General features: G+C 42.7%; 1 protein-coding gene across 2 annotated transcripts in view; it reads right to left on the reverse strand.

Moving 5' to 3' along the window:
* Positions 1–5375: 5375 nt before the first annotated feature.
* Positions 5376–25129, reverse strand: part of KHDRBS1 (KH RNA binding domain containing, signal transduction associated 1) — a 36745-nt gene continuing 16991 nt past the window's right edge. Inside the window, exons 5-11 of one of the 2 annotated variants that reach the window (XR_003678884.2) lie at positions 23118–23251; positions 21903–22104; positions 21320–21387; positions 20460–20518; positions 17987–18179; positions 15324–15383; positions 5376–5786 (exon numbers count right to left, since the gene is read on the reverse strand). Coding sequence is in view for 1 of the 2 variants with exons in the window: in XM_024125219.3 (XP_023980987.1) it covers positions 18082–18179; positions 20460–20518; positions 21320–21387; positions 21903–22104; positions 23118–23251 (561 nt within the window). In the remaining variant the exon portion in view is untranslated. Of the gene's footprint in view, positions 5787–15323; positions 15384–16837; positions 18180–20459; positions 20519–21319; positions 21388–21902; positions 22105–23117; positions 23252–25129 lie in introns of those variants that run through there. The other variant, XM_024125219.3, reaches the window with a different exon arrangement.

Consider the following 25129-nt stretch of genomic DNA (forward strand, 5'->3'; position numbering starts at 1 on the left):
TGTCTAGCTGTGCATCTATTATATGGAAGGTACTGGACCTCGTACATGGCAAATACTCAGGAGACGTTTGCTGAATTGATTTGAGGGCATTCGTACAACCCAGGGTAAGAGGGTAAGGCCAAATGGACCACTATGCATGTAACCCATGACCTGTGGCTCCTGCCCACCTTCTACAGGTTGACTACTGATTTTACCTGCCCAGCATCCATTCCTCTTTCTTCTGGTAAGAATACCAATTTTCCCTTGGGAATCTACCCTTCCTCCCACTCTCTCAGGCCATGTGGTTTAATGCGGCTGCCTTACTCTGCAGTTTCAGCATATGCAGATAACCCTGGCCTGACAAATCAAAGCATTCCATCCCTGCCACGTCAGGCTACACTGACTGGTTGGGGTGAGGGTAAAGGTGTGTTAGTGACCCAGATTAGGCCAAATGAGATGCAATCCTAGGATCTTTGCTAGAACTATTGGGAAATAAATATTCCCCCCTCTGGGATGGCTAAGGAAATAAAATATAAACTTGAAGTTCTTGGTGGTTATTTTGCCACCTTTTGGGGGGAACTAGCTGACAATGAAAAAAACACAGAAAAGTCAAGAAGTCAGGAGACACTGTCTTGATGGCATCATTTGATCCAGTTATACCTGAAGCCTTTATGGACTTTTCTGTTAACAAAAAGCCAGTTTGTGTTTAGTGTCTGACAACTGCTACTGCAAGAATGTAGAAAAATATACACTTCTCAGTATCTACCAGAAACGTCTAGGGCCTTAATCCTTTTACATCTGCCGCCTACAGGCTCCCTGGGAAAATAATCGTAAGATGGCAGGATGTTGGTTAGGTTCTTGTCCTCCAGATCTGTGGCCACACATCTCAGCTGTTTTGTGACCTCAAAGCCCTCACTTCCCTCCTGTATGTCTTCATTTCCTGATTAACTTGCTCTCTATTGGCTCTCCCAGGAGTCTTGAGTTTTTGAGGAAATGCCACTGGCTCTACGCCAGTCATGTGTCATTGAATATCCGGAATTGGGATCTCTTCCTTGGTCCTGTTATTCTGGGGCCAAGGCTGGCAAGTCTGATCAGTTTTCACCCTGGATTATGCAGACCTCTGGTGGTACATAGCAGGGGTCCTGAAACCACAGGATAAAACACAATACTGCTTCCTGGAGTGTCAGTTTTATCCATGGCAATGTACGGCAATATTTTCAATATTAAAGTGTAGTTATCCAGAGCACCTTCTCTGAGCCAGACTTATATGGAATCAAATCCCGGCTTTACCACTTACTAGGTGCACGACCTTAGGAAATTACTTAACCTCTCTATGCCTCAGTCTCCTCAGTGTAAAGTGAGGATAGTGTAACTCACAGGTGTAGAGAACAAGCTAGTGGTTACCAGTAGGGAGAGGGAAGAGGAGAGTGGCAAGATAAGGGTAGGGGATGAAGAGGTACAAACTACTATGTATAAAATAAGCTACAAGGATATATTGTACAGAATGGGGAATATAGCCAATATAAAGTTATAATAACTTTAAATGGAGTATAGTCTATAAAAATTTCGAACCACTATGCTGTACACCTGAAACTAATATTGTAAACCAACTATACCTCAACTGAAAAAAAAAACAGTGAGGGTAGTATTAGTACCTATCTTATGAGATTATGGTGAAGATTAAGTTAGCCTGTGTAAAGTACTTAGAACATACCTGGTGCCTGGGAAGTGCTATTTAAGTATCACCTGTTATTGTTATTAAAACATGGATATATTATGAAGTAACAAGAAAACTAATGTGAATTTAAGATCAGTGACTTTTGAAGAAATGTCACCTGAATCTCTGCCTCAGCTTCCCAGAGATTTGCTCTTTTGCCAGCAAGAATACTTACATCGAATTTTCACTACAAGAACCTACCAGAGAATCCAGATGTCTTCATGTTCTTTTAATTTCCTGGGCAATTCTCACTTCCATGTACATGTTAGTCTCCCCATCCAACCTTCCACATCTCAGGGACACTCACCCACCTGTTCTCATCCAGACATTTGTTCTCATCCATGTCTTATAATGTTTGGTTATTACAAAGATAATACATGCAAGCTTGAGAAAATGCTGCATTTCCTTAGTTTTTCAAAAATGTATGGATTTTGGTATGTAATGTACTGGGTGGGGGTGGGGGCAATGAAGATAGAGAAAACAGCATGAGCAAAGGTCCAGAGGCAAGCTATGTTCCAGAAGAGTAAGTCATTTTGGCTTGGGAGAATGGAATATGGGGCTGGAAAAACAGGTTAAGTTCCTATCATTTGAGGATCTTGAACACTACAGGCTACATACAGTGAAGAGTTTGGATTTGATTTCACCTCTCTAATCCTGTTTCATCTGTAAAATTAGGGTAATTCTCATGTCATTGAATTGTGTGAGGATTAATGACCTAGAGAAGCAAACATATGGCAGAGTTATCCTATATAGGAAATGGAATGGCTGTCATCAGGAGTTGGGGTCGAGGATTCTTCTTGGTATAAACAATCCCGTCTCTCAGGGCGGCCTGCAATTTAGTCTCGCTTGAGGTATTATTTTATGCAATGCACAACTATGCCACCAGAGGGAGCTCGACACAAAGGAAGCAGAGCTCCCAGCCACAGGAAAACTGGCGGGCAGGGCTAGGCAGGGGATGTGGAATTCTGGACCCAATCCGGAGCTTCTCGATGGTAGGGGTAGGGAATGGATCCAAGCGCCCCCTCTCTGGCCCTCTTTTGTTTCTTAGACCCATCCCAAGGAGAGGAGTGGGCATGCTGCTGCAAGCTAGAGTTTAGCAGCTATTCAGATTGAAGAGCTCTAGGATTGGGGGGTAGAAGAGAGTGAGGGCCAGATCCAGTTTGGGGGCCTGAGTTTCTGTATCTTAATCAAAAAAGGCTTTCATCAACTCTACTCATAAGGGCCAAACTCCTTAGAACACCCTGGGCCAGGCCAGGTCGTCTAGCCAGGCCTGGGAACTTCAGAAAAGGAGCTGGGGCTACAGCATGAGGAATGGGGGGCGGGGAGAATGGGAGGCAGTGCCATATCTATCAGCCTTTAGAGTGGCATCCACATTGCCCTGGGACCCCAGCATGCAGTCTATCAGAAAGGGCTGTGAGGCCTAGCTTCTCCAATCATGACTAACCAACCAAACTGTTTCATCGGATTTTTACAAAACCTCCTTTACCTTACCTTCCCCACTTAACAGTGATTTAAACAGGGACTTTTCTGTTACAGATATTAAAATCAAGGCCCAGAGATATTTAGCAATTAACCCAAGATCAAGTGGCACTCAAGGGCAGAGCTGGGCCTGGAAAGCAGTAAGAACGTCTCTGAGGGGCCCAGGAAAGGGAAGGCAGGCAGACAGAGCAACAGCCTTCAGAATTGCTGCAGCAAGCGCTGGCTCTTGGCCAGACTTCAAACCCGCCCCTCAACGGCCAGCTCTGCTTCTAGGCCCCAGGCTGCCGAGCCCCACCTCCACACTCCCACCCCAGTCCCCTGAGAGTCCATCACCCTGGCAACAGCCAGAGAAAGGCCCAGCTAAAATATTTATGGCTCAAAACAGTCCGGAGGCTTTGTATGGGGGAGGGGGGAAAGCTGATGTCATCCCTTCTCTGCTTGCAGGCGAGGTGACTGACGTGCAGGGCAGCTGGGTGGGTGGGCCAGGCCCACTAGGTCAGGGCTCTCAAAGGAAAATCCCTAGGGCTGCAAGTGGTAATGGGAGGAGGGAGTATGTGACAGACTTGACAGGTGACAGGGCTGGGTAAGAAACACAAGCCGGAAAAGAGGAAGGAAACCTAAGTGTTGAGCAGTATTATGCATAGACTCTGTGTGAAGTACTTCACACACATTTCAGTTGCTTCTCAGATCCCATTCAGTGGATTGGGATGATTATCCTACTTTTACAGAGTAAACAGGCCCAGAAAACTACACATAAGTGAGGAGCTAGGATTTGAATCTAGATGTTTGGCTTTGGCCCTTGTGGACTTTCCTGTAATTCCATGGCTCCCAAGTAGGTATCCGGCATCTGGGGGTTGAAGGTAAGGCTGCCTAGAATCTAGCGCTGGCTTCTCAAATAGTGACCCAGGTTCTGCACCTCCATTTTTCCATGACCAGGACGCCATCTGATTCCCTAACTGCCCCCTGCCCTAAATTCCTCTCCTGCCTGCTGGACTGAAGCAGGTCCTCAAATGCTAAAGAAACTGGCCACAAGATGAGGCGCAGGTGACTAAGAAGTCAGGGAAAATGAAGCCTCAGTGGCCAACTCTGGACTGAGTCTCAGTGCAAACAGACTGACAAACTCATCTCAGTTTGCCTGGGACTTTCCTGGTTTTAGGACTGAAGTTCAATATCCCAGGAATCTTCTCAGTCATGTAAAACCTGGATAGTGTGTCACCCTAAACAAATCTCTCAAACACAACGCTTTACTCTTTCAAAGTACTTGTGGCTGTTAAGAGGTACAAACAGGTCAAAAGCAGGGGCTATGGAGTCTGATAGCACCTTTCTTTAACCTTAGACAAGTTAGTTATCCTCTTTGAGCCTCTGTTTCCTCATCTGTAAAATAAGTATAGTGGATTGGAGGATTAAGTCAAATAGTACATATAAATGCTTGACATAGTGCCTGGTACAACTAAGCATTCAATAAATTATTAGCTATTATATATTTTAATCAATAATGAAGATAAAAATAGGCTTAGAGGTTAAACAACTTGCCCAAAGTAAATCACCTGATGTCAAGGGCCCTTTACTGCTAAGAACAGAATCCAAAGCTCTTTAGAATGCCTCAGGCACAGTCTGGTTAGGTCTCTCCAAACTCAGCCCTTCCCCTGGTTCCCTTGTTAGGATAAATAACCAGGAGGCATTGAAGGAAGAGTGTAGTATTAGAAAGGTCCCTAACCTCTCCAGGTGCTCAGTGTAAAACCAGCCTATGGCATTGGCCACAGGAAACCAGAATTCTAGGAAAGGCTGACTTTCCAATCCTTTAAGAGAAAATGTTAGGATAAATGGCTAGCCCAATATAGCTGGATAGAGAGTGGGAGTTAGACAGGGGACCTCCTTTGGCTCTCTCCCAAAGCTGATAAAAGCTACTGAAGTGGGACTATTCATCACTTGACTGAACCTTTACAGAGCTCCTCAGTGCCAGATGTTTGCTGGGGAAGGGATATAGTCCAGAGGTGAAGTGGGAAAAGCCCTACCCTATCCTTCAGGAGATTTTTGGACGTTAGTAATCAACAATGAAGAGAAAAACAGGCTCCGAGATTAAATAACTTGCCTAAAGTACCCGAACCTTCTCACTTGACTTTCCTCAGCCTGTTACAGTGTTGGTGACCAGCCACTCTCTGGGAGCCCTCTGCAGATATGTTCAAGGCTGGCATCCACAGCGCATGTGTGGCAGGGTGGGAAACAGGAGGTGGTGGTAGGGTGTTCCAGCCAGTGCTGCTGGAGACTAAGGGGAAGCAGGCAAACTGGGAATGACACAGTAAGAGTTGCCAGTTTATTCACATCTAGGAGGCCATGCTGAGGATACTGTTAGTCCCCTTCGATTCTTTAAAGTCCTGAGCAGGTTTAACTGTTAGCATCACAGCCCCCTGTAGCCCTAAGGACTCCATTCTGGGCCTAGGGACTCTTTGGGGATTCTGGGTGGCTTTCTGTGGGTAAATCAGACAGATCAAGAGGTGGGTGGGAAAAGACTGTTGATCTCCTCTCCTGGGTCTCTCTGTGCTCAGCAAATGCCCTCAGGCCAGCCTTGACACAGCAGGCGGCTCTCCTGGTTTCCGGGAGTCCTCTGATGCTGCAAAGACATAGGCAGAAAAATAAGAAGCGTGAAGTTGCCGTATCGGGGGCTTCCCAGCCTCCCATTTGGCTGGTCTGCCTCCCTCACTACCTCCCCACCCCACAGCACAACCCCCGTTGCTGCATTCAGGACAAGGCTTTTAGGTACACGGGTAGAAAACAGAAGTCCACAGCCTATGAGCTCTCTTTTTGCTATCAGTCAGGCAATGAAAATGGAGACTCACACATCACACCTCCCATCCTTCGCCATGCCTGAGCTGAGTGATCCGGGGCAGAATCAACTAGACCTTTGGGGCCTTTAACTATACAAGCTTTGGGGCCTCCAGCTATATAAAGGGGAAAATAATCTCTGCTCTCTCAGAGATGTGAAAAAGATAACGATTAACAAAGAGCTTTAAATCTTTTGGAAGAAAGGGAATGGGGAACAGGAATCTTCTCGTAGCTATTATTAGTACCTCAATCCTAGGCTCAGGGGTCCACCTCTGCTGGCCTTATGAGGGGTTCTTCCTAGCCCCCAATTCTCAGCGTTATCCACAGGAGAGACACATCCTAAGCCTGGGGCACAGGTCAGAGCCCTAATCTTATGCCAAAGCCTGTAGCTGTGCTCTTCATCTTAAAAAAAGAAATGCCCCAGTTTTTCAAGCCGGTAACTTGGCGGCCCTCATTGGTACGTCCCTATTCTCCCACATCTAATCAATCATTCTATCTCGGAAGTTCTTGAATCCATTCATTTCTCCAGTATAGGTCTTTCTCATGTCTTTCCTCATAGGTCCCCATAACCCGTTCTCCACTCAGAAGCAAGTGAAGTTTAAAAAGCAGAAATCTAATCGTGTCACCCCTCACTACTGAAATTCAGTGGTCTTCAGTGATGACCATAGCATAAGGCCCAGATTTCCACCTCACCTTGAACCTGCCTCAGTCCTACACTCTGCCTAGAATGTGTTTTCATGCCCTTTCCCCAAACCATCTCCCAAACTCTCTGCTTAGTTAACTCTGCCTTTAGATGTCAGGTTAAACATCATTTCTTCAAGGAAAACCCCAGAACTAGGTTAGCTCCTGTTGTATACCCTCATAGCACCCGTTCCTTTCTTTCACAGCATAGATCACAACTGAGATGATTTATGCTATTTATGAGATTAATACATTTAGTGTCTGTGTCCCCAAATACACTATAAGCTCCATGAGGTCAGGGACCAATTTTACCTTGTTCACTTGCCACTGACTCTCCATTGCCTAGCACATAGTAGGTCTTCCAATTTATAATAGTGAATGTATTTTTTAAAAAAGGAATGAAAGGGGTCATTGATACTGATCTCTGGAGAGAAGCTTATGAAGAATCATATCAGAGCACAAGGTATTTCTATTTCTCAAAGGCAGATGCAGAGCTTGTTTCCTACATTCCAACCCTGGAGAGCCTGAGAGATGGGGAGCGCCCCATTTTATACCTAAAGCTGGGCCGTAAGTAGGAAGCACGAAGGCTGCAGGAGCCAGAGGAAAGCAGAGAAAAATTAGCTCTGTATCTAAATCCAAACTCTTCCATCTCAAATTCCTTATGTGCCTGGGGAAGAGACTGGCTATCCTGAGGTGGGCCAAGGTAGGCTCCCAAGGTTGACAAGGGAATAGCTAATTCAGGCATCTTAATGCAGTATTAAGAATGTAAACAGTCCCCAATTTTCCAGCAATGTGTTCTACTTTGGTGATTAATCTGGGCTGACAGCCTGGCTGCACCTCACACTCTGCTTGGAAACATGTCAAACGCGCTGTCTTTCTTCAGGAGTCCCCACAACCTCTCCCAATCTGACCTGGAAATGACAAGGCCTCCTTGAAGCAAAAAGTTCCCTGGTCTAGTGGGGGGAAGCACTGTGACAGCTTGTGTACCTGTCTGAGAACTCCTACCTGCCCACTGCTGCCTGAGATGCAGCCAAAGACAACCAGCACAGCTTGGGCTAGGAGGGAGAAGTACACCTAACTGCTGAGAAGCTGCTGGATTTGTAGTCAAGGAATGTCAAGAAGCTAACCTCCAGCAGCACGGTTATGAAATTCAAATCCCTTTCAGATACAAGGCTCCCTCCTTTTAGAAGAGAGAGCTAGTGTTCTCTGGAAGAGAACACATCCTCAGCCCCAGAGCCATAACAGGCTATTGAGCAGAAGACCTCCAGCCTGGGGGTAAGAAAATTGATTTTTAGAGGTCAGTGAACATATCTGCTCATTACCTCAAACAAAAGGGTTTGGTCTACTGCTTGAATGCAGCCTCATTGGGAGCCCAGGGGAGCTATCAGGCCACAATAGGACTAGGGTGCAGGGCCCACCATAGGGCTTTGCTCCCAAGGGCTTAGGCCAGGGAACAAAAGAATGCGCAGTTAGGCAGTGCACTGTGCTTCCTCCCCTTCCCCCCAGCACCTGCTGTCTCAGACAACTGTATGCAGCCTGTCTGCTCAAGGCTATTAAATATTCATCAGATGCTTGCTAGCTTTAAACATGCAATGACAATTAATCCAGAGAGCAAGAGGTACATGAGGGTCCAGAGAGAGAGAAAAAGGGAGGGCAAAGAAGGATCCACTTCTTTTAACTTCAGGAATATGGAAACCAAGCTAGGGGTCCCACGCATCCTGTATATCAAAGCCGGGAACTACTTTAAGTGTAAGCTGATCTTCTGGTGGCCACTGTAGGTACAGAGGAAAGACCAGGAGGCAGCTAAGTAGTATCAGAAAGACTAGGGCCTGAACTCTAGTTCTTGGACCCTGTGGTCATCCTAACCTGTGCATGTCAGTTTCCCAGGATAATCCTCACTTCAGAGTTGTGAGAATTACATGGGATGCTGCAATATGATACTCCCCAGAGAGTTAGCACAGACTTAAGGGCTTAAAGTGGAGGCAGAGACTTCATTCATTCAAGACTTAAAAGTGGTGAAGCAAAGCCTTGCTTAATAATTCCTTAAGAGTTAAGTTTCCATCAGTGGAGACTCAGAGTTTTGGTCTCTAATTCACAGGGTGGGTGAAAGGGATAGGATACAGGATGATGCCCTCAACATATGGTGAAGGCCTAACATCCCACCCTCAAAGAGCCCAAATATCTGAGAGGAGAGAAGGTTATTCTTTCTGAAAACGGTAAGAGCTCAAATATCTAGGAGAGAAGGTTATTCTTTCTGAAAAAGGTAAGAACCAAAAGGCTTTTAGGTAAGAGGGAGCAGAAGTCAGGCATGGGGAGGGGAGAACACTTCCTTTGCTCTCCCACAAAGGAGTGGTGCACTTTATGGAAGATGATTCCCTTCTGCTTCCCTTACTTCCCCAACTTGCCAGCACAAGGGCAAACACGAGTGTGTTCAAGTCACTCCCCTACTTAAGGCCTTAAAACAGCTCCCTAAACTTTAGAATAGTGTCCAAATCCCTTGACTAAAATTTAACTTTTCAAAATCGGCAGTAACTTACTCTCCTAGCCTCTGTTTATAGCTAACATGTACTGGGTGCTTATTACATGTCACGTTGAATGTTTTACATGCATTAATCCACCCAATCTTCACAATGTTATAAAATAAATGATATTATCCTCCCATTTTATAGATCATGAAACTGAGACTTGGAGGGGATAACCCATCTAAGGTTCCAAAGCTAGTTACACTATGTAAAAATGTGTGTTAAACTGTGTAAAAGTGGGATAATAATAGCTAATTTACAGGTGGAGAAGACAGTGCATGGTACACAGTAAAGAATAAATGTTAGAAGTGACAAAAATGCAATAGTAGCTAAGTAACCTTTTTTCAGATTTTAACATTTCTGAAATCAGGACGCATCTTACACTTATATGAAAACAAACCACTGTGTCAGTTTAACTGGCAGTATTTTTTATTTCTTTGCAGTATTTAATGATGCATCTTATAATACATGGCCTCAGTGTCAATGAAATATGGTGTTCATCTTATAGAAGCAGCATGCTTTCAGCATAAAGAATGGGCTTTGGTATACAAAAATGCTGATGTGGACCTCCTCCACAACTTGCAATGCAACTGTGGTAAATTACTTCATCTCTCCTAGTAACAGCTGCCTCATTTACGAAAACAGAGACACAGTAGACATTCAAATTAAATTTTCTTCTCCCTTAGCCAGGCAAAGCTGCCTACTTTCTCTACATCACTTTCTCCTTTTAAAAAAATGGGGTCAAGACCAATTAATGGGAATAGACAGAAAAGTAATAAAATGAGGGAAAATTAAAATGACTACTTAATAGTAACCCTGCCAGCTAACAGCAGCCTGTATAGGCTCACACTAAGCACGAGAACATATCAAGAAAAAGGGAGCCCACGTGCTGGCTTATGCATTCTAACTCAAATGATCTTTGGGCGACATACAGCCTCAGAGGTTTGAGGCCAGGGAGGGATTATTTAAGCTTCAAATATCTGAGCAAAATATCCAGCATCACTACCTTTATCCCCCTAGTTCACTTGGTTCAGGAGCACTCTGCACATGTGTAGGCAAGAAGCCTTATGTGTCCTAACTCTCAGGCTGCTGTTCCTGAAACAAAACACAGTCTGAGTCTGCTTCATCCCTGGTGGCCAGAAAGCCCTAGCAGTTGCTGATGCATCTTCACCTACATTCTTAGCCTGGGACAGGAGGTGGGAAGTGGTGGGAGAGAAAGCAAGAGTGGACAAACCCTAAGGCTATCTGAATACTATCATAACCCTAGGTAAGGAAGGGTGAGCGAGTTCCCTTAGCAGCAAGTGTCATCTATAAGAGTACCCTGGAAACCCTGGAGGGAGATGGGGGGAGGAGCAAGGGAGGCTGATGGTGGGGGAAGGGCATGTGGGGCCTCAGCCTTTGAGCCTCTGGAGAACTACATATGGCCAGGCATAGCAGCTAGAACAGCCTCATTTCCACTTTAGCAGCCTGCAGTATTACAGACATGATTTGAGGTCACCCATACCTGGGATCAAATCCTAGCCCCACCACTTGCTAGCTCTTAATGATGCCAAAATAATCCAATCAGCTATTATTTATTATTGAGTAGCTACTATATGCCAAAAATTATATTAATCACTTTAAGTAATACCTACTTCAAAGGGGAATAGATCTATACCTCTATGGTCAATTGATTTCCAACCAGGATGCCAAGATCATTCAATGGGGAAAGAACAGTCTTTTCAATAAATGGTGCCGAGACAACTGGATATCCACATGCAAACGAGTATGAACCCTCCATCTCACTCCATATACAAAAATTAACGCAAAATGGATCACAGACCTAAATGTAAGAATTAAAACTATAAAACTCTTGGAAGGAAAAAGGTATAAAATTTCAGGACCATGAATGAGACAATGGCTTCTTACCTATGACATCAAAAGCACAAGCAATGAAAGAAAATAACAGATAAATTGGACTTCACCAAAATGAAAAACATCTGTGTTTCAAAGAAAATAAAAAAAGAACTCACAGAATAGGAGAAAATACTTGCAAATCTCATATATGATAAGGGTCCATCATCCAACTATATAACGAACTTACAATTCAATAATAAAAAGACAAATCGTCCAATTTAAAAATTGACAGATTTAAATAAACATTTCTCTAAAGAAGATAAACAAAATGGTGAATAAGTACATGAAAAGATGCTCAACGACATTATTCATTAGGGAAATGCAAATCAAAACCACAATGAGATACCAATTCACACCCAGCAGGATAGCTGTAACAAACAAAAAGAAAATAGCAAGTGTTGGTAAGGATGTGGAGAAATTAGAAACCTCATACATTGCTGGTAGGAGTGGTGTAGTCTCTGTGTAAAACAGATGGGCAGTTCCTCAAAAAGTTAAACAAAGAGTTACCATATGACCTAGCAATTCCTCTCCTAGGTATACATCCAAGAAATTGAAAACATATGTCCACACAAAAACCTGTACATGAATGTTCATAGGAGCATTATTCATATTAGCCAAAAAGTGGTAAATGGATAAATAAAATGTGGTATATGCATATAATGAAATAGTATTTGACAATAAAAGGAAGTACTGACAACATGCTACAACATGGATGAGGCTTGAAAACGTTATGCTAAGTGAAAGAAGCCAGTCATAAAAGATTATATGTTGTATAATTCCACTTTATGAAGTGTCCAGAAGAGACAAGCTGATAGAGACAGAACGTAGATTAATGGTTGCTTAGAGCTAGAAAGGATAAGCTGATTGTGGGGAAATGGCTTAATGGGCACGGGACTTCTTTTTTTGGGGGTGAGAAAGACGTTCTAAAATTGATTGTGTTGATGACTGTACAACTCTTGTATACGCTGAAAACCACCGAATTGTATACTTTAAATGAATGAATAGTTTGGTATACGAATTATATCTCAATAATCCTAATATGCCTTTTAATCTGTATTAATAGAAGCTAACCAGAAGCTGCAACTGGCAGGTGATGGGCAGAATTTGGCTTGCAGCATATGTTTGACAGGGACTGACACAAATTTAAGCAAACATTAAACTGGCAGTATATAAAATCCAAATTTCTAGTTTTTCTTGAAAATCAGATCTAGCAAGTCTAACAAATAACTTTTAGAGCTGGGAAAGAAACATCAGTGAAAATGATCTTCAGGGACTTCCCTGGTGGCGCAGTGGTTAAGAATCTGCCTGCCAATGCAGGGGACACGGGGGGTTTGAGCCCTGGTCTGGGAAGATCCCACATGCTGTGGAGCAACTAAGCCTGTGCGCCACAACTACTGAGCCTGCACAGCTCGCGAGCCACAACTACTGAGCCCTTGTGCCACAACTACTGAAGCCCGAGCACCTAGAGCCTGTGCTCCACAACAAGAGAAGCCACCACAGTGAGAAGCCCGCGCACCGCAACAAAGAGTAGCCCCCTCTGGCCGCGACTAGAGAAAGCCCGCACGCAGCAACAAAGACCCAATGCAGCCAAAAATAATAAATTTAAAAAAAAAAAAAAAAAAAAAAAAAAAAAGATCTTCAAATACATGACAGGAATCCCTTCAGAAGTCCAAAATAGAATCAGTATAAGCTACTAGAGTGGCTCATTCAAAATGAGGGAAAACTTCTCAAACTTGGAGCTGTCTTAAATGAAATGGGCTGCTTTGGGAAGTAATATTGTTTCCTATCACTATATGAAGTACTGATATGTACTATAACATGCATGAACCTTGAAAACATTACGCTAAGTCAAAGAGGCCAATCACAAAAGGCACATATAATATGATTCCATTTATATGAAATGTCCAGAATAGGGAAATCCATAGAAACAGAAAGTAGCTTAGTGGGAGAGAGGGGAATTGGGAGTGACTACTAACACGTATGAGATTCTTTTGGGGTAATGGAAATTTTCTGGAATTAAATAGTGATAATGCTCATACAGCTGTGAATATTCTAATAACCACTGAACTGTGCATTTTAAAATGATTAAAATGGTAAATTTTATGTTATGTGAATTTTATTGCAATTAAAAAAGAAAAAGGTAGAGAGGACCAAATGAGATAGTTTTTATTAACTGCTTAGGATATTATGATGCACACAGTGATACATGTTAGCTATTATTATCAACTCCATTTAATGATAAAGAAATGAGACACAGACCTGCTATATAAAAAAATAATAATAACGAAAATAAAATTCAAATCAAAAAAAGAAATAAGACACAGGGAATTCCCTGGTGGTCCAGTGGTTGGGACTTGGTGCTTTCACAGCCGTGGCCCAGGTTCAATCCCTGGTCAGGGAACTAGGATCCTGCAAGTCATGTGACACAGCGGAAAAAAAAAAAAAAGTTCATTATGCTTATGCTTAAAAAAAAAAAAGAAAAAAGAAAAAAAAAAGAAATGAGACAGGGGTAAGGGTTTTTTTTTGGTTGTTAAAACAAAGACAAGGGCTATGATGAGGCAGAGCCAGGACAGGTCCCCAGTCTTCCCTGGCTCTAAAACTTATAGATGTAATAAAGTTCACAGGTAGTGATAGCAAACACTGGGACCGAAACTGCACACCCAGAATAGGCAGACCACTGGCAGGCCTCGGTCTGCCAACAATGGAACCTGCCTTTCCAAGCACAAATTACAGGCCAAATGAAGAAAGACATTTCCCCCAAATTCTGCTCTTAAGACTCCCTTAGGAAGAGTTGAGACTAAATTCTCTGCATTCAGGGACTTTCCCCTAAAATTTCCTAACCATTCACATGACCAGTAACAAACTTAGGACTTCTGGATGCACAGAACCATGCTCAGTACACATGGCCCTCCTTAAAGCCTCCGTATCGCAGAGGCTCCTGGCCGAGAGGTGGGTTTGGAAGAAATGACCTCCAAGAAGGCAAATTTCACTGTCAAAGGACACAATATCTTTGGCCTACCTAGTTGGGTCCTTTCTCCTCAGTGCCCTCATAACCCTAACAACTTACTCAGGGGCAGAGGAAAAATCAATAGGAAGGCTCACTCAGTTGTCAGAGCCCCTAACTACCCAACCAGGGAGTTAAACTTTTTTAGGGAAAGAACACTAATATTTACTATGTATAGGGCACGGAATTGGTTGGCCTTATATATATTTGAACTTCTTCAGTTTGCCAACCACTGTAAAGTGTACATTATCACTGTTTTCCTTCTCAGATGTGGAAATAAGTGATGTGTTTTAGGTCACCAAACAAAAGATAGCTCATAGATTCAACTCCAGGTTTCTCAGGTTCCATGTCCTTTCTACTACACCACAATGTCTCTAACCAGGGGTCTCTTCTGTGTGAGAAATACCCCTTCCTTAGATTAAAAGTGGTATAGTATGAGAGGTAAGATGTTAGGTTCTGGCAACACATAAACTTGAGCTTGATTACTACCCACACTAATTACGTGACCCTGGGAAGTCACTTACCCTCCTTAAGTCTCAGTTACTTCTGTAAAATAGTTATTACTGAATAACTGTCATTTGGTTGCTCAGTATCTATTTCTCTTTCCTAATAACACCCTGACTTCCTTTTGAGGAATTAGTTTTTTCTTACTGCGTACTGGTAAAGTATGGGCATGTGACTCAAGCTAATCCAGTCTGACACTTTGCCTCCCTAGAACTTGAACCTTGAAACCAAACATGGCTAAGAGTGTACTTATTCCAGCAATAGTGTCCAAGGAGCTAATCCCAGCTTTAGAACCACTCCTGTGGTCTACCACTCCTGTCCCAGTTCGCTGTAGCCACTCTGGTTCCCAAGCCAGATTTTCTAGCATTCACATTAACTCTGTGGACCCCTAATATCCTTCCAATAAATTCCCTTTCATTTACATGAGCCAGTCAACTTTGTTGCTTATAACCAATGAACTCCAAATGAAACACCACCTTATCAGGTTATTGACAAAATACAGTGGGAGTCAAAAGATGTAAGCTGACAGTCTGGTCAATACAAGTAAATTCAATATGGACTGTAAACCAAAGTAAAAGCATGGTCATGTTGTAAATATGGTACAAAGTACATACAAGCAAGATTTGCCCATTGTTTACCTCCCAGGCTACCACCTGGCAAAACTGTTTTAGTTAGGATAAAAGTCCAATATCCTTAATAGAAAGCCACCTTAACATACCTGACATGGGTCTTCACTACCCATTCTACTCCAAGAAATGCCTCAGGAGTTTTCAATCACCTGAAAATGGAGAAGTAAGAGATAAGTCTTTTAAAGAGGAAGTTCTAAAGACATACAAAATAAAAGATAGAGATCCTGCATGCAGTTTACACATTACAGGAGAGAAACATGCAACTTTAAAGAAATTTTAACTAACATTTCATTGTGAATATCAATACGGGGACCTATAGGGGCTCACATCCTTGTACATTTTAAAATAGCTGAGCAGAAAGCTTTACTTTGGGGAGCAGCAGATCTAAACTACTGTCATTGAAATTTTACAATGTGTCATTTAAGATGTCAGACTTTGTGCCCAGGTTACATTACAGTTCACTTGTGATGGGCAGGATTATTAAGAGTTATGGCTAATTTATGCGGCAGCATATGGTTTTTCTTTTTACAGCTATTTTTATTAAACAAGTTTTGCAAAGTTTTAACATTAAAATTAACAGCTAAAGAATTGTTTATGCAAGTTGCTGTCACAGTTTATGTAAAAGAGAAATATGTGCTATTAAAATCAGACATTTAGGTTACCTTTGGTTTTTTGCGATGCATGTTAGCTTTACACATCCTGATTCTCTTGCGATAATTTTCCTTTAAAAAGGGGGGTATAGAGTGATCTCTTTTCATCAAAACAAGACATAATGCCCTGAAAGCTGACTTCAAACCATGGTTGAAAATTCAGTTATTTACACTTTATCACAATCTACAAATACATTTTTTTGTTGGTGTGTTTTAAAAAGAAAAAAAAATGTCCATCATGCACTGCTGCAGGCAGCTTGGCACTTCATACAAGAGGATTTTTCACCCCCGAGCAGTTTAGGTGGCTCCCTTAGGGAAGGCATATGAGAACCCTGAGAATTAATGTAGAGGAGTGGAAACAGGGTCAACCAATTCCATCATTTCCTCTCTTGGTCTCTCAGGAGGGAGGTTCAGAGCCAGGCTATCATGCCAAATCCTGCCCCAGCCCAGTTGATTTATTAACAGCATTTCTGGGATTGGAAGGGAAACCCTTAAGGGCACCCAGGGTTTGAATTGTCATTGTCTAAAGGCAAGTGCTATCCCTTTCCAAGCTCACAGAGATTATTTGGTGTCACTCTTAGGGCCACCTATGGGCTCTACAGAAGGTGCAAACTAGGATGGCTGGAACTTTAAGTACTGAGGCCTATGTATGGAAACCAATCCAAGTTTCAACTTAGTTGGATTTTTCTCTCCAAAAATTAGAGCTTGTGATAAGGATTGGATAAAACTGCTTTCAACAACTTCCAGGGGGTGAAAAAGCTTTGGTTATTTTTAAACTAAAACTTAACAACTCATAAACTTTTTTTTGGTAAACTTAAAATAAAATCCCCCACCACCACTTTTAAGAATGTCTCCAACTTTTAACAAGCCCATTAACTTTAGAGTTAATTTAAGTTTATTTGAAAGAGAAAACTATTTTATTGTCCACCCAAAAAAAATGACAATTCATCACATTTACTTTGATTAAAAAAGGACTAAACTTTATTGACAAACTGCTGCAGACATTTTGACATAAGTTTAAGCTACCTATTTAGGCAGACTTACACATGTAGCATTTAATCTTCCAAGAACAAAATGGGAGGACGGTACAAATCCAATTAGGACTTTAACTTATGTACAAAGTGGATTTTGATTCCTTTTTCATTCAGCTGCAGTGTCCCTTTTTATATCATGCTAGTGTTGAGACATACTTGACTAACTACCTTGGTAACAGTTCAATATTGACAACCGTCAACTTAAGAAAATCATCAGCTTTTGGCCCCAGTGTCCAAGTGAGCTTTTCATGGAGTGCAGAATCTCAGATGGACAAAATACTTTGCCTTTTTAAATACTGAAATGTTAATTATTAGTACTATTACTGAAAGGTTGTTCGTGACTAAAAAGCTCTGCATCAAATTCAAGTGGCCAGCCCCTCTCCCCAAATCAACCTCTTCGAAACCTACTTCCCACTAAGTATCTCTCAACACTGTATGTCTGGGGCTAGATTTCAAAACCCACATAATGAAAAAGTCAGTTTTACGAACCTAATTTTGTTGTTGTTTTTAAATCAATTAACGTTAAAAATTGCATCAACTATTTAATTCATGAGGATCTTTCATATTAAAATTTAACCTTAAGATTCAACCGCCATGTGCTTTTAAAGGAAACGTTTTTAGAGACGTCTGAGCTCACTTTTACATGGTGGCACCTACTGCCGTTAACGTTTGTGATTTTAAATCTTAAACAGCCCTGAATTTTGAAATGTAGCCTAGTTTGGGATTCTGCAACTACAACTTTACGGGATGCCTCAAGTCAAAACTAAGAGAAAGTTAACAAGCCTTAACTTCAGAACCTTTAAGCAAGCAATGTCACTTTTGAAACTAACAGGTTTGTGGTTTTTTTTTTTTACTCAACTTCTGTTTTATTAGAAAAGGTACATTTCTGTTTATATTTAAACAACAAAGAAAAAAAGCATCTACACACTTAAAAAATTAATTCGATATTCCTAAATCTATTTTAACTCATTTTAAAATACTACATACAGAAGCCAGAATGCAGAGTTAAGAATGGAGTAAGGTGGGGGAGAAGAAGGGGACCACGAAGAAAAACACTTAGACAATTACTTGTCTGTTGTGGGTAAAGCAACAGGAATCCTGGGAGATACAAGAAATCAGTAACAACTTTGCTCATAACTGATATTTTCCCCTCATGTTTGTTTTTAATAACGTCCATATGGGTGCTCTCTGTATGCTCCCTTCACTGGCCTAGCTGGAGGGGCCTTCAGCGACGGCCTGGTCCCATTCCAGTCATCTTGGCCTGTGGGGAAAAAGCAAGAACAGTTTATAACCCATGTGCCAATGGCATTTCCGGATGGGCAGGCGTAGATCACCTGGTAAAGATCACCAAATACACTGCTTTGCTTCCAATGTCTTGCCACCTCCTGGGTGGTCCTTACTTCTTTACTCTGCTTGGCCCTCCTGAGCAGCTTAGGCAATTTTCCAACTGTAGGACAGTTTTGAGTGGACAGACAGAGGAAACAGTTCAGGAAGGACTTGGAGTGATATCCGGGAAAGAAGCTGTCCATAGGCAACATAATCTATACTCCAGCCCCCAAACCTGAATAAACCCAACACCTTGCTTGGGACAATGAGGAAATCGACCTCAGTGGATCTGCAATGCTCTTTCCTGTTTGCAAAGCAATTTGGCACAGAGCCTCAGGTAAGGTGACAATTTCTGGAAGTCTTTCAGATTGGAAGCAGCAGGTAGCTCCCTTGCCATGCAACAGCAAGTCTGATTTCCCCGTGGAGAAATGTCCTCTGGCTCCCTGGGAAGAGCAAGCAATGGCCACATTTCAAGAGCCCTCCACCAGCAGAGCTGGTCCACCACTCTGGCAGTGGGAAGTACAATCAAATGTGTTAACAGCACTCATTAGGAGAATTCATTATCTCCTTTTTTGTGCCAATAGTCCAGAGAAGCCAGACAACATGACTGACATCCTCTCAAATGGTTTTCCTTTGTGACAGGGAAAAGCCTATAGGAGAGATGATCACTTACTAGAGCTGATCTCTTATGAACACGAGTTGTGTTTATAAGCTTATTCTTCCCACTCACCCCCAGATGTTACCCAGGCCTGTTATTTCTCTAGCTGCTTGCATTTACAAACATCTGCTTCCATCAATACAGGTCTAAAACTCCTTTATGGATGTTGCACAAAGCCCTATGCTATCTAAGCCTGTTTATACCTCTAGTAAAATAGCTATGTCCATCACTTTCCAAAGTGGCTTCTGGGTACCAACAAGACAGTTTATTTTTCTAACTCTGCTTATAAAGGCAGAAATCAGAACAGATTAATGGTGGCAACATCATACCAGGAGAACAAGGAGCAGCCTGCCTATTTCAGTGCAGTCTTTTCTCCAGCAAAAGAGAAATGTAATTTAGTCAAACACATACAGAGGCCCCATTGTGCTGCCTCACCGATGAAGGGAAATACCCTGGAGCAATCATACCAGCCTTCTAAATAGTGACATATGAGCAGAGAGCAGTGCAGTGTTAACGGATGGCAACTGTACAGTACCATTTAGCTAGAAGTGGTAAAAACTGTTTCCCTGGGCAAGCAGCTGACTGGTTACTACATACTGTGCTGAGGAGTTGAGGAGTCTGTCTGTGGGAACCCTAAGAGGCTCTCTCTTTTCAGTTAGGGGTAAGGGAGACTGTCACCTAGTAACTTAAACGGTCAACTGCTGACCCCCTTGCCAAAGTCTCTGGACTTCCCTTGGGTATGCTGGAAACACCTCACATTTAAAAGGCTGCTCTGCATCTACTGCCACATGGTACTCCCTCTGGGACCCATTAATATGGGGCCATACTGGCTCTTGAGGATACTCTTGAGCAATGTGTTTTCAACCAAGCCTCAGGAAAGGCAGTTTGGTCCTGCTGCCATTCCAGCATCTATAACTGTCTTAGGATTATAGGACTGAACTGAGATGTCTCCAAGACAGTAAGGAGCTTGGTGCCAGTACTGCCCTGAATTGGCTTCAGCCCCCAGTTTCTAATCTAACGGGCACTGTTCTTGCCCCCAACCTGCTCTTGCCATTTAGGTTTCTTTCAGCTAGCATTTCCTCTACACTGAGATTCTTTATGATGAGATCCAAAATTGTTTTTAAAAATGAGGTGGGGCAGAAGAACTGGATATGATTAAATTCTTATTATCCACCACTGTGGCCTAGGTATCAGCAGCAAAGGCCCAGCAACATAACCCAGGCCTAGCCATCTCCCAGCCTAAAGTAGAAAAAGAATCAACATCAGCTGAAAAGCCTGCTGCTCCAACCAGGCCAACCTAGACCTGAGCCCTAGTTTAGGACATCTGCTTAGCCGTCCAAGAGTAATAGCCCACCTATCTCATTTCAATAAGTCCTTCTTTCTACCGCACACCACACAATTTAAGAGCAGGACTCCTACTGCCACATCTATCAACATGTTGGCCTTCTATCAGAGGTTTCTCCTTAGATGCATGACTGACCCTCAATAATCCGGTCACCAGCATTCTCCAGGGCACTTACTTGCACATTTTGTCCCACCACAGAAATAAAGACATACCATATGCTTCATAAGAATCTTGAACCTCCCCATGTCCATAGTCATAATATTCTGAGTCCCTGAAAGCCAAAGACAGAGTGTTAGAGCTAGATAGCAACCATGTTTCAGTATTACCTTTCTCCCCAATACTTCCATATTTCAGTCATTTTACTGTGGGTATAAAACAAAAAGATGCTCATTTTACCCCATCTCCAAACCACAAAATATTTCCAAAACATGTACACACTAGGTACTCATTTAAAAACTGTGACAACTATAGCAAAGAAAAATGAATAGCAACAATTTAAAGTGAAAAAGCTCAATCCAAAAGCTCAATCTTAACCACAGTGTGTATACATACACATGTATTCACAGGGCTAACTGGAAGAGATTAAGGAAACATGAAAAGAACTGTTCTGTCCCCATTGTAGAATTATGAGAGACCTTTTCAATCACAGTTAAGATACATATATACACATACACAAAAAATGTTTTTTAAAAAAAGAGCAGAAAAGAACCTGAGTTACAATAGTGGGATTCTAGTATCCTTTTAAACTTTTATGCAACTTTAATGTGGCTGTGACATTTTTTAATAATAAATCAAAATAATTTTAAGGCCTCTTCCCTTTGTTTCCATGTAGTCACAGCTCAGGAATTTTTCATCTGCTAACCCGATTCTACACTATAATTTAAGATTCACAGTTAATCCAAATTTGCAGATCCAAGTATGTGCCTTACAGATGTCAAAAGCAGAGGAGACACCCTCAAGAGAGGTGAGCCACCCTGCTCCTTAGATTTGTGCTGCCTAAATCTCTCAGTTCCTCCAACTCCCTCTTATCCATCCCGAGGACATGAAACAGCACTTCTACTGCCTGACTTACCCTTGGCTTTGGCTGTAATAGCCTTCGTAGCCTTCATAACTCTGTTCTGCATATGTATCATCATATCCCTAGGACAAATAAAATGAAATAGAAAGTCAGAATCACAGAAAGTAGGTAAGGTAATTATATCCCATGGGAGTATGGCGGGCTTCTGGATTAACAGAACATGGAACTTCCCTCCAAAATGTTAACACCTGTTGTGGAATAGTCAAGAAAGAAAGGATTAAAGGAAAAAAAAAAGAAACAACAATCAACCAAATTTATAAAACCCTTCCAGTATGGGCAGGAAATAAGCTACAAGGTTGAACTTCAGCATTATCAGCAGTAGTAGTGTGAGTTCCTTTAGTAACACACTAAACATCAAGGGGCAGCTTATTTCCTGTTTAATCTACATACATACAGTAAACCATGCTTGAAAATGGAAAACTCTTCTCATAGTTTAACATTCACTGCAAGAGAAGAGGGCAGATTCCAAATCTTACAGGCAGTCCCTGCCACCTACAGCAAGGGCCAAGGCCCTGTCATTCACCTTCCTTTGGCAACCTGTTAGGTATTAGGAAATGGCATTATCCGAATGTCTTACATATTCTTCATAAGTTTCTGGTGCAGGTGGTGGAGGCAAAGGTATTCTCTGGATGCCTGCTGTCCGTGCTCTTGGTGCTGGAGCACCCCTCACAGTAGGTGGGGGTGGCACTCCTCGAGTCACAGTGGCACCTCTGGTGATGGCTCCTCTCACTGGTGTACCACGCACTAAAGCCCCCCGAGGTGGTCCAACACCACGGCCCCTGCAAAAAAGAAAGTTTATTTTAAATGGAGATTTTTATAAATAGGCTACTTTCATGTTCAGATTTGTTTGCAAATTCTGGAGCTAGATAGGAGATTTTACAATGCCTTAAATAGACTATTATCAAAACACAGAGGAATGGGGAGTTCCCTGGTGGTCAAGTGGTTAGGACTTGGCGATTTCACTGCCATGGCAAGGGTTCAATCCCTGATCAGGGAACTAAGACCCCACAAGCCACTCAGCGCAGCCAAAACAAAACAACACAGAGGAATGTGTAGGTGGGTAAAGGACCCATATTGGAAGGCTCCCCAGGTCCCATGGTGGACCTGTTAATGTCTCATTAGTGGAGCGTCTGCCTTGGAGAGTCTGAACAGTCCATAAAGGTCAATCAGCAAAGGTAAAATTCTAACGTCAAAGACCATTTAAAAATGCTAAAACTGTCCAAAAGTTAAAAAAGCTTTTTTTAAGGCTTCCCTGGTGGCGCAGTGGTTGAGAGTCCGCCTGCCGATGCAGGGGACACGGGTTCGTGCCCCGGTCCGGGAAGATCCCACATGCCGCGGGGCGGCTGGGCCCGTGAGCCATGGCCGCTGAGCCTGCGCGTCCGGAGCCTGTGCTCCGCGGCGGGAGAGGCCACAACAGTGAGAGGCCCGTGTACCGCAAAAAAAAAAAAAGCTTTTTTTTAAAAGCTTTAGCCCTGAAGTCCTAAAGCTTCAGGACTGCTGTACCTGACTATGGTCAAAGTGACCAAGATCTAGAACTCCACTCTTTTTTGTGGCCGTGCCACGCGGCTTGCACGATCTCAGTTTCCCGACCAAGTATTGAACCCAGACCACAGCAGTGAAAGCGTCAAATCCTAACCACTAGACCACCAGGAAACTCCCTAGAACTCCACTCCTGATGCAACATACAAATCCTGAGACCCCTTTTAAGCTGGAGATAAGAGCACCAGTAAAACAGACGTGGTACCAGCAGTCAAATTCACATCCCATTTCTAGTTGTCTCCATTATTCATACCTGGGAACAGGTGGAGGAGGAGGTGCAGCTCCCCGGCCTCTCACCGGCACCCCACGTCCGCGAGAGGGCTCTGGTACTCCATTCAAGTAGGAGAGCTCTAGGAACTGCTCCTGGCAGATATCATCCATCATATCCTGTAGATAAAAGATAATGAGAAGGAGTGTTATTCTCTACCTTCTGCTGAGAAGTCATCTAGCCCATACGAGCCTTGGATGCTAAGAACAACTTTGAAAGCCCAGATGAAGTCTCAGGTCATTCATTCTCTGAAGTCAAATGGCACTCTACCTGTCACCTCTTTGAGGAAAATCTTGATGGTAGACCCCTCATTATTCAGATGAAGTTCTTCATGATGTGGTCCCTGCCTAGCTCTCCAGATCACTTCCATCCTCTCTCCATGTATAACCTCCTTTCAAGCCATGCTGAACAACTTGCAGTTCAGAACATGGCACACTCTTACACAGCCATTCTTGCAAATAGTTTCCTCTTTCTAGAATAATAAAAGCCACTACCATTAATTAAGTTCTATGGCTGGGTACCATATAATAAGCTTTACATAGGGTTTTCAGTTTAATCTTCAAATTAACCCTGAAGTAGGCAGATCTTCCCATTTTACATTTGGGAAAACAGATTCGGGAAGTAAAAAGCAATCAGTCTAAGGACATAGAGCTAGTAAGTGGAAGATTCTACGTGTAAATTCAGAATTACCTGTCTCCAAAATCTAGGCTTTGAATCATCAGACTATATTATTGCATTTTTTTGTCCACCTGAGGGACTCTAACTTTTACAAGATTTAATCTAAAATATTACCTCACCTCTTTTGAAAGACTTTCTCTTGATGCCAACCCTTCACTCCCTCCTCTTTTCCCACAGCACCATGTAATTTTCTCTAAGCACTTACCACATCATTTTAGAATTGTTTGTATGTCTTTCTCACTAGGTTGTGAGCTCTTCAAGAGCCATTTCTGTAACTTCAGACTCAAGCATAGTATTAGGCACCTACCAGATACTTAACAAATGTTTGGGATGAACAAGGAACCTGAGGCTCAGAAAAGTGATATAATAACTTGTCCAAGATGATGCAGATAAAGCTCCCAGTCCAGTGCTCTTCCTACTGTACCAGGTTCTAAGGGGAAAACGGAGGGCCTCTGGTCATGGATGCAAAAACAGGCTCACTTTTTTTCCTTCACAAGGGGGAAGAACTGAGCCAAATGCCATTTGCAAATCTTTTCACATATTTCCTGATGAGAATCATTCAGTCTTAATACTTCATGCATTTTTATATATCCCAGGTGTATACAGCTTCTAGAAGATTCTAGTCACCACAGAGATGCCCCCCACCCCAACTCTTCACCTCCTCCTACCGTACACATTTCTGCTGCTTGAGACTCACACTGGAGAATCAAGTGACCAATGATGGGCCGTTTGCTCATATTCCTCTAACTGCCACAGCAACACTGAGGAAACCCAGATCTCCCTGGCAGGCTTCTCTTTTTTTTTTTTTTTTTTTTTTTTTTTTTTTTTGCGGTACGTGGGCCTCTCACTGTTGTGGCCTCTCCCATTGCAGAGCACAGGCTCCAGACGTGCAGGCTCAGCAGCCATGGCTCACGGGCCTAGCCGCTCTGCGGCATGTGGGATCTTCCCGGACCGGGGCACAAACGCGCATCCCCTGCATCGGCAGGCGGACTCTCAACCGCTGCTCCACCAGGGAAGCCCAGGTTTCTATTCTGAAGATCCACTTACATGGAAGCCTTGTAAGCCTAGCCCTTTTGAGAAATATGCTGAGACTAATAATAAAGAGGAGATGGGCATTCCCCTGCAGTACTTCAGAAAACGGATGGCTCAGGATGCTTCAACATATACCTCAAAGAGTAAAAAGCATATCCTCAAGGGAAAATTTACAAGCTCTGAGTTTTTCCTAGGATATTTTAAATTGGCTGTTTCATGTTGAACACTCTAATGATGACGAGATACTTGGAAGCAAAGCAGCTGCTGAGACATTTAAGACAGTGTTG

This window comes from Physeter macrocephalus, chromosome 3 (genome assembly GCF_002837175.3).
Source record: "Physeter macrocephalus isolate SW-GA chromosome 3, ASM283717v5, whole genome shotgun sequence".
Classification (NCBI taxonomy): domain Eukaryota; kingdom Metazoa; phylum Chordata; class Mammalia; order Artiodactyla; family Physeteridae; genus Physeter; species Physeter macrocephalus.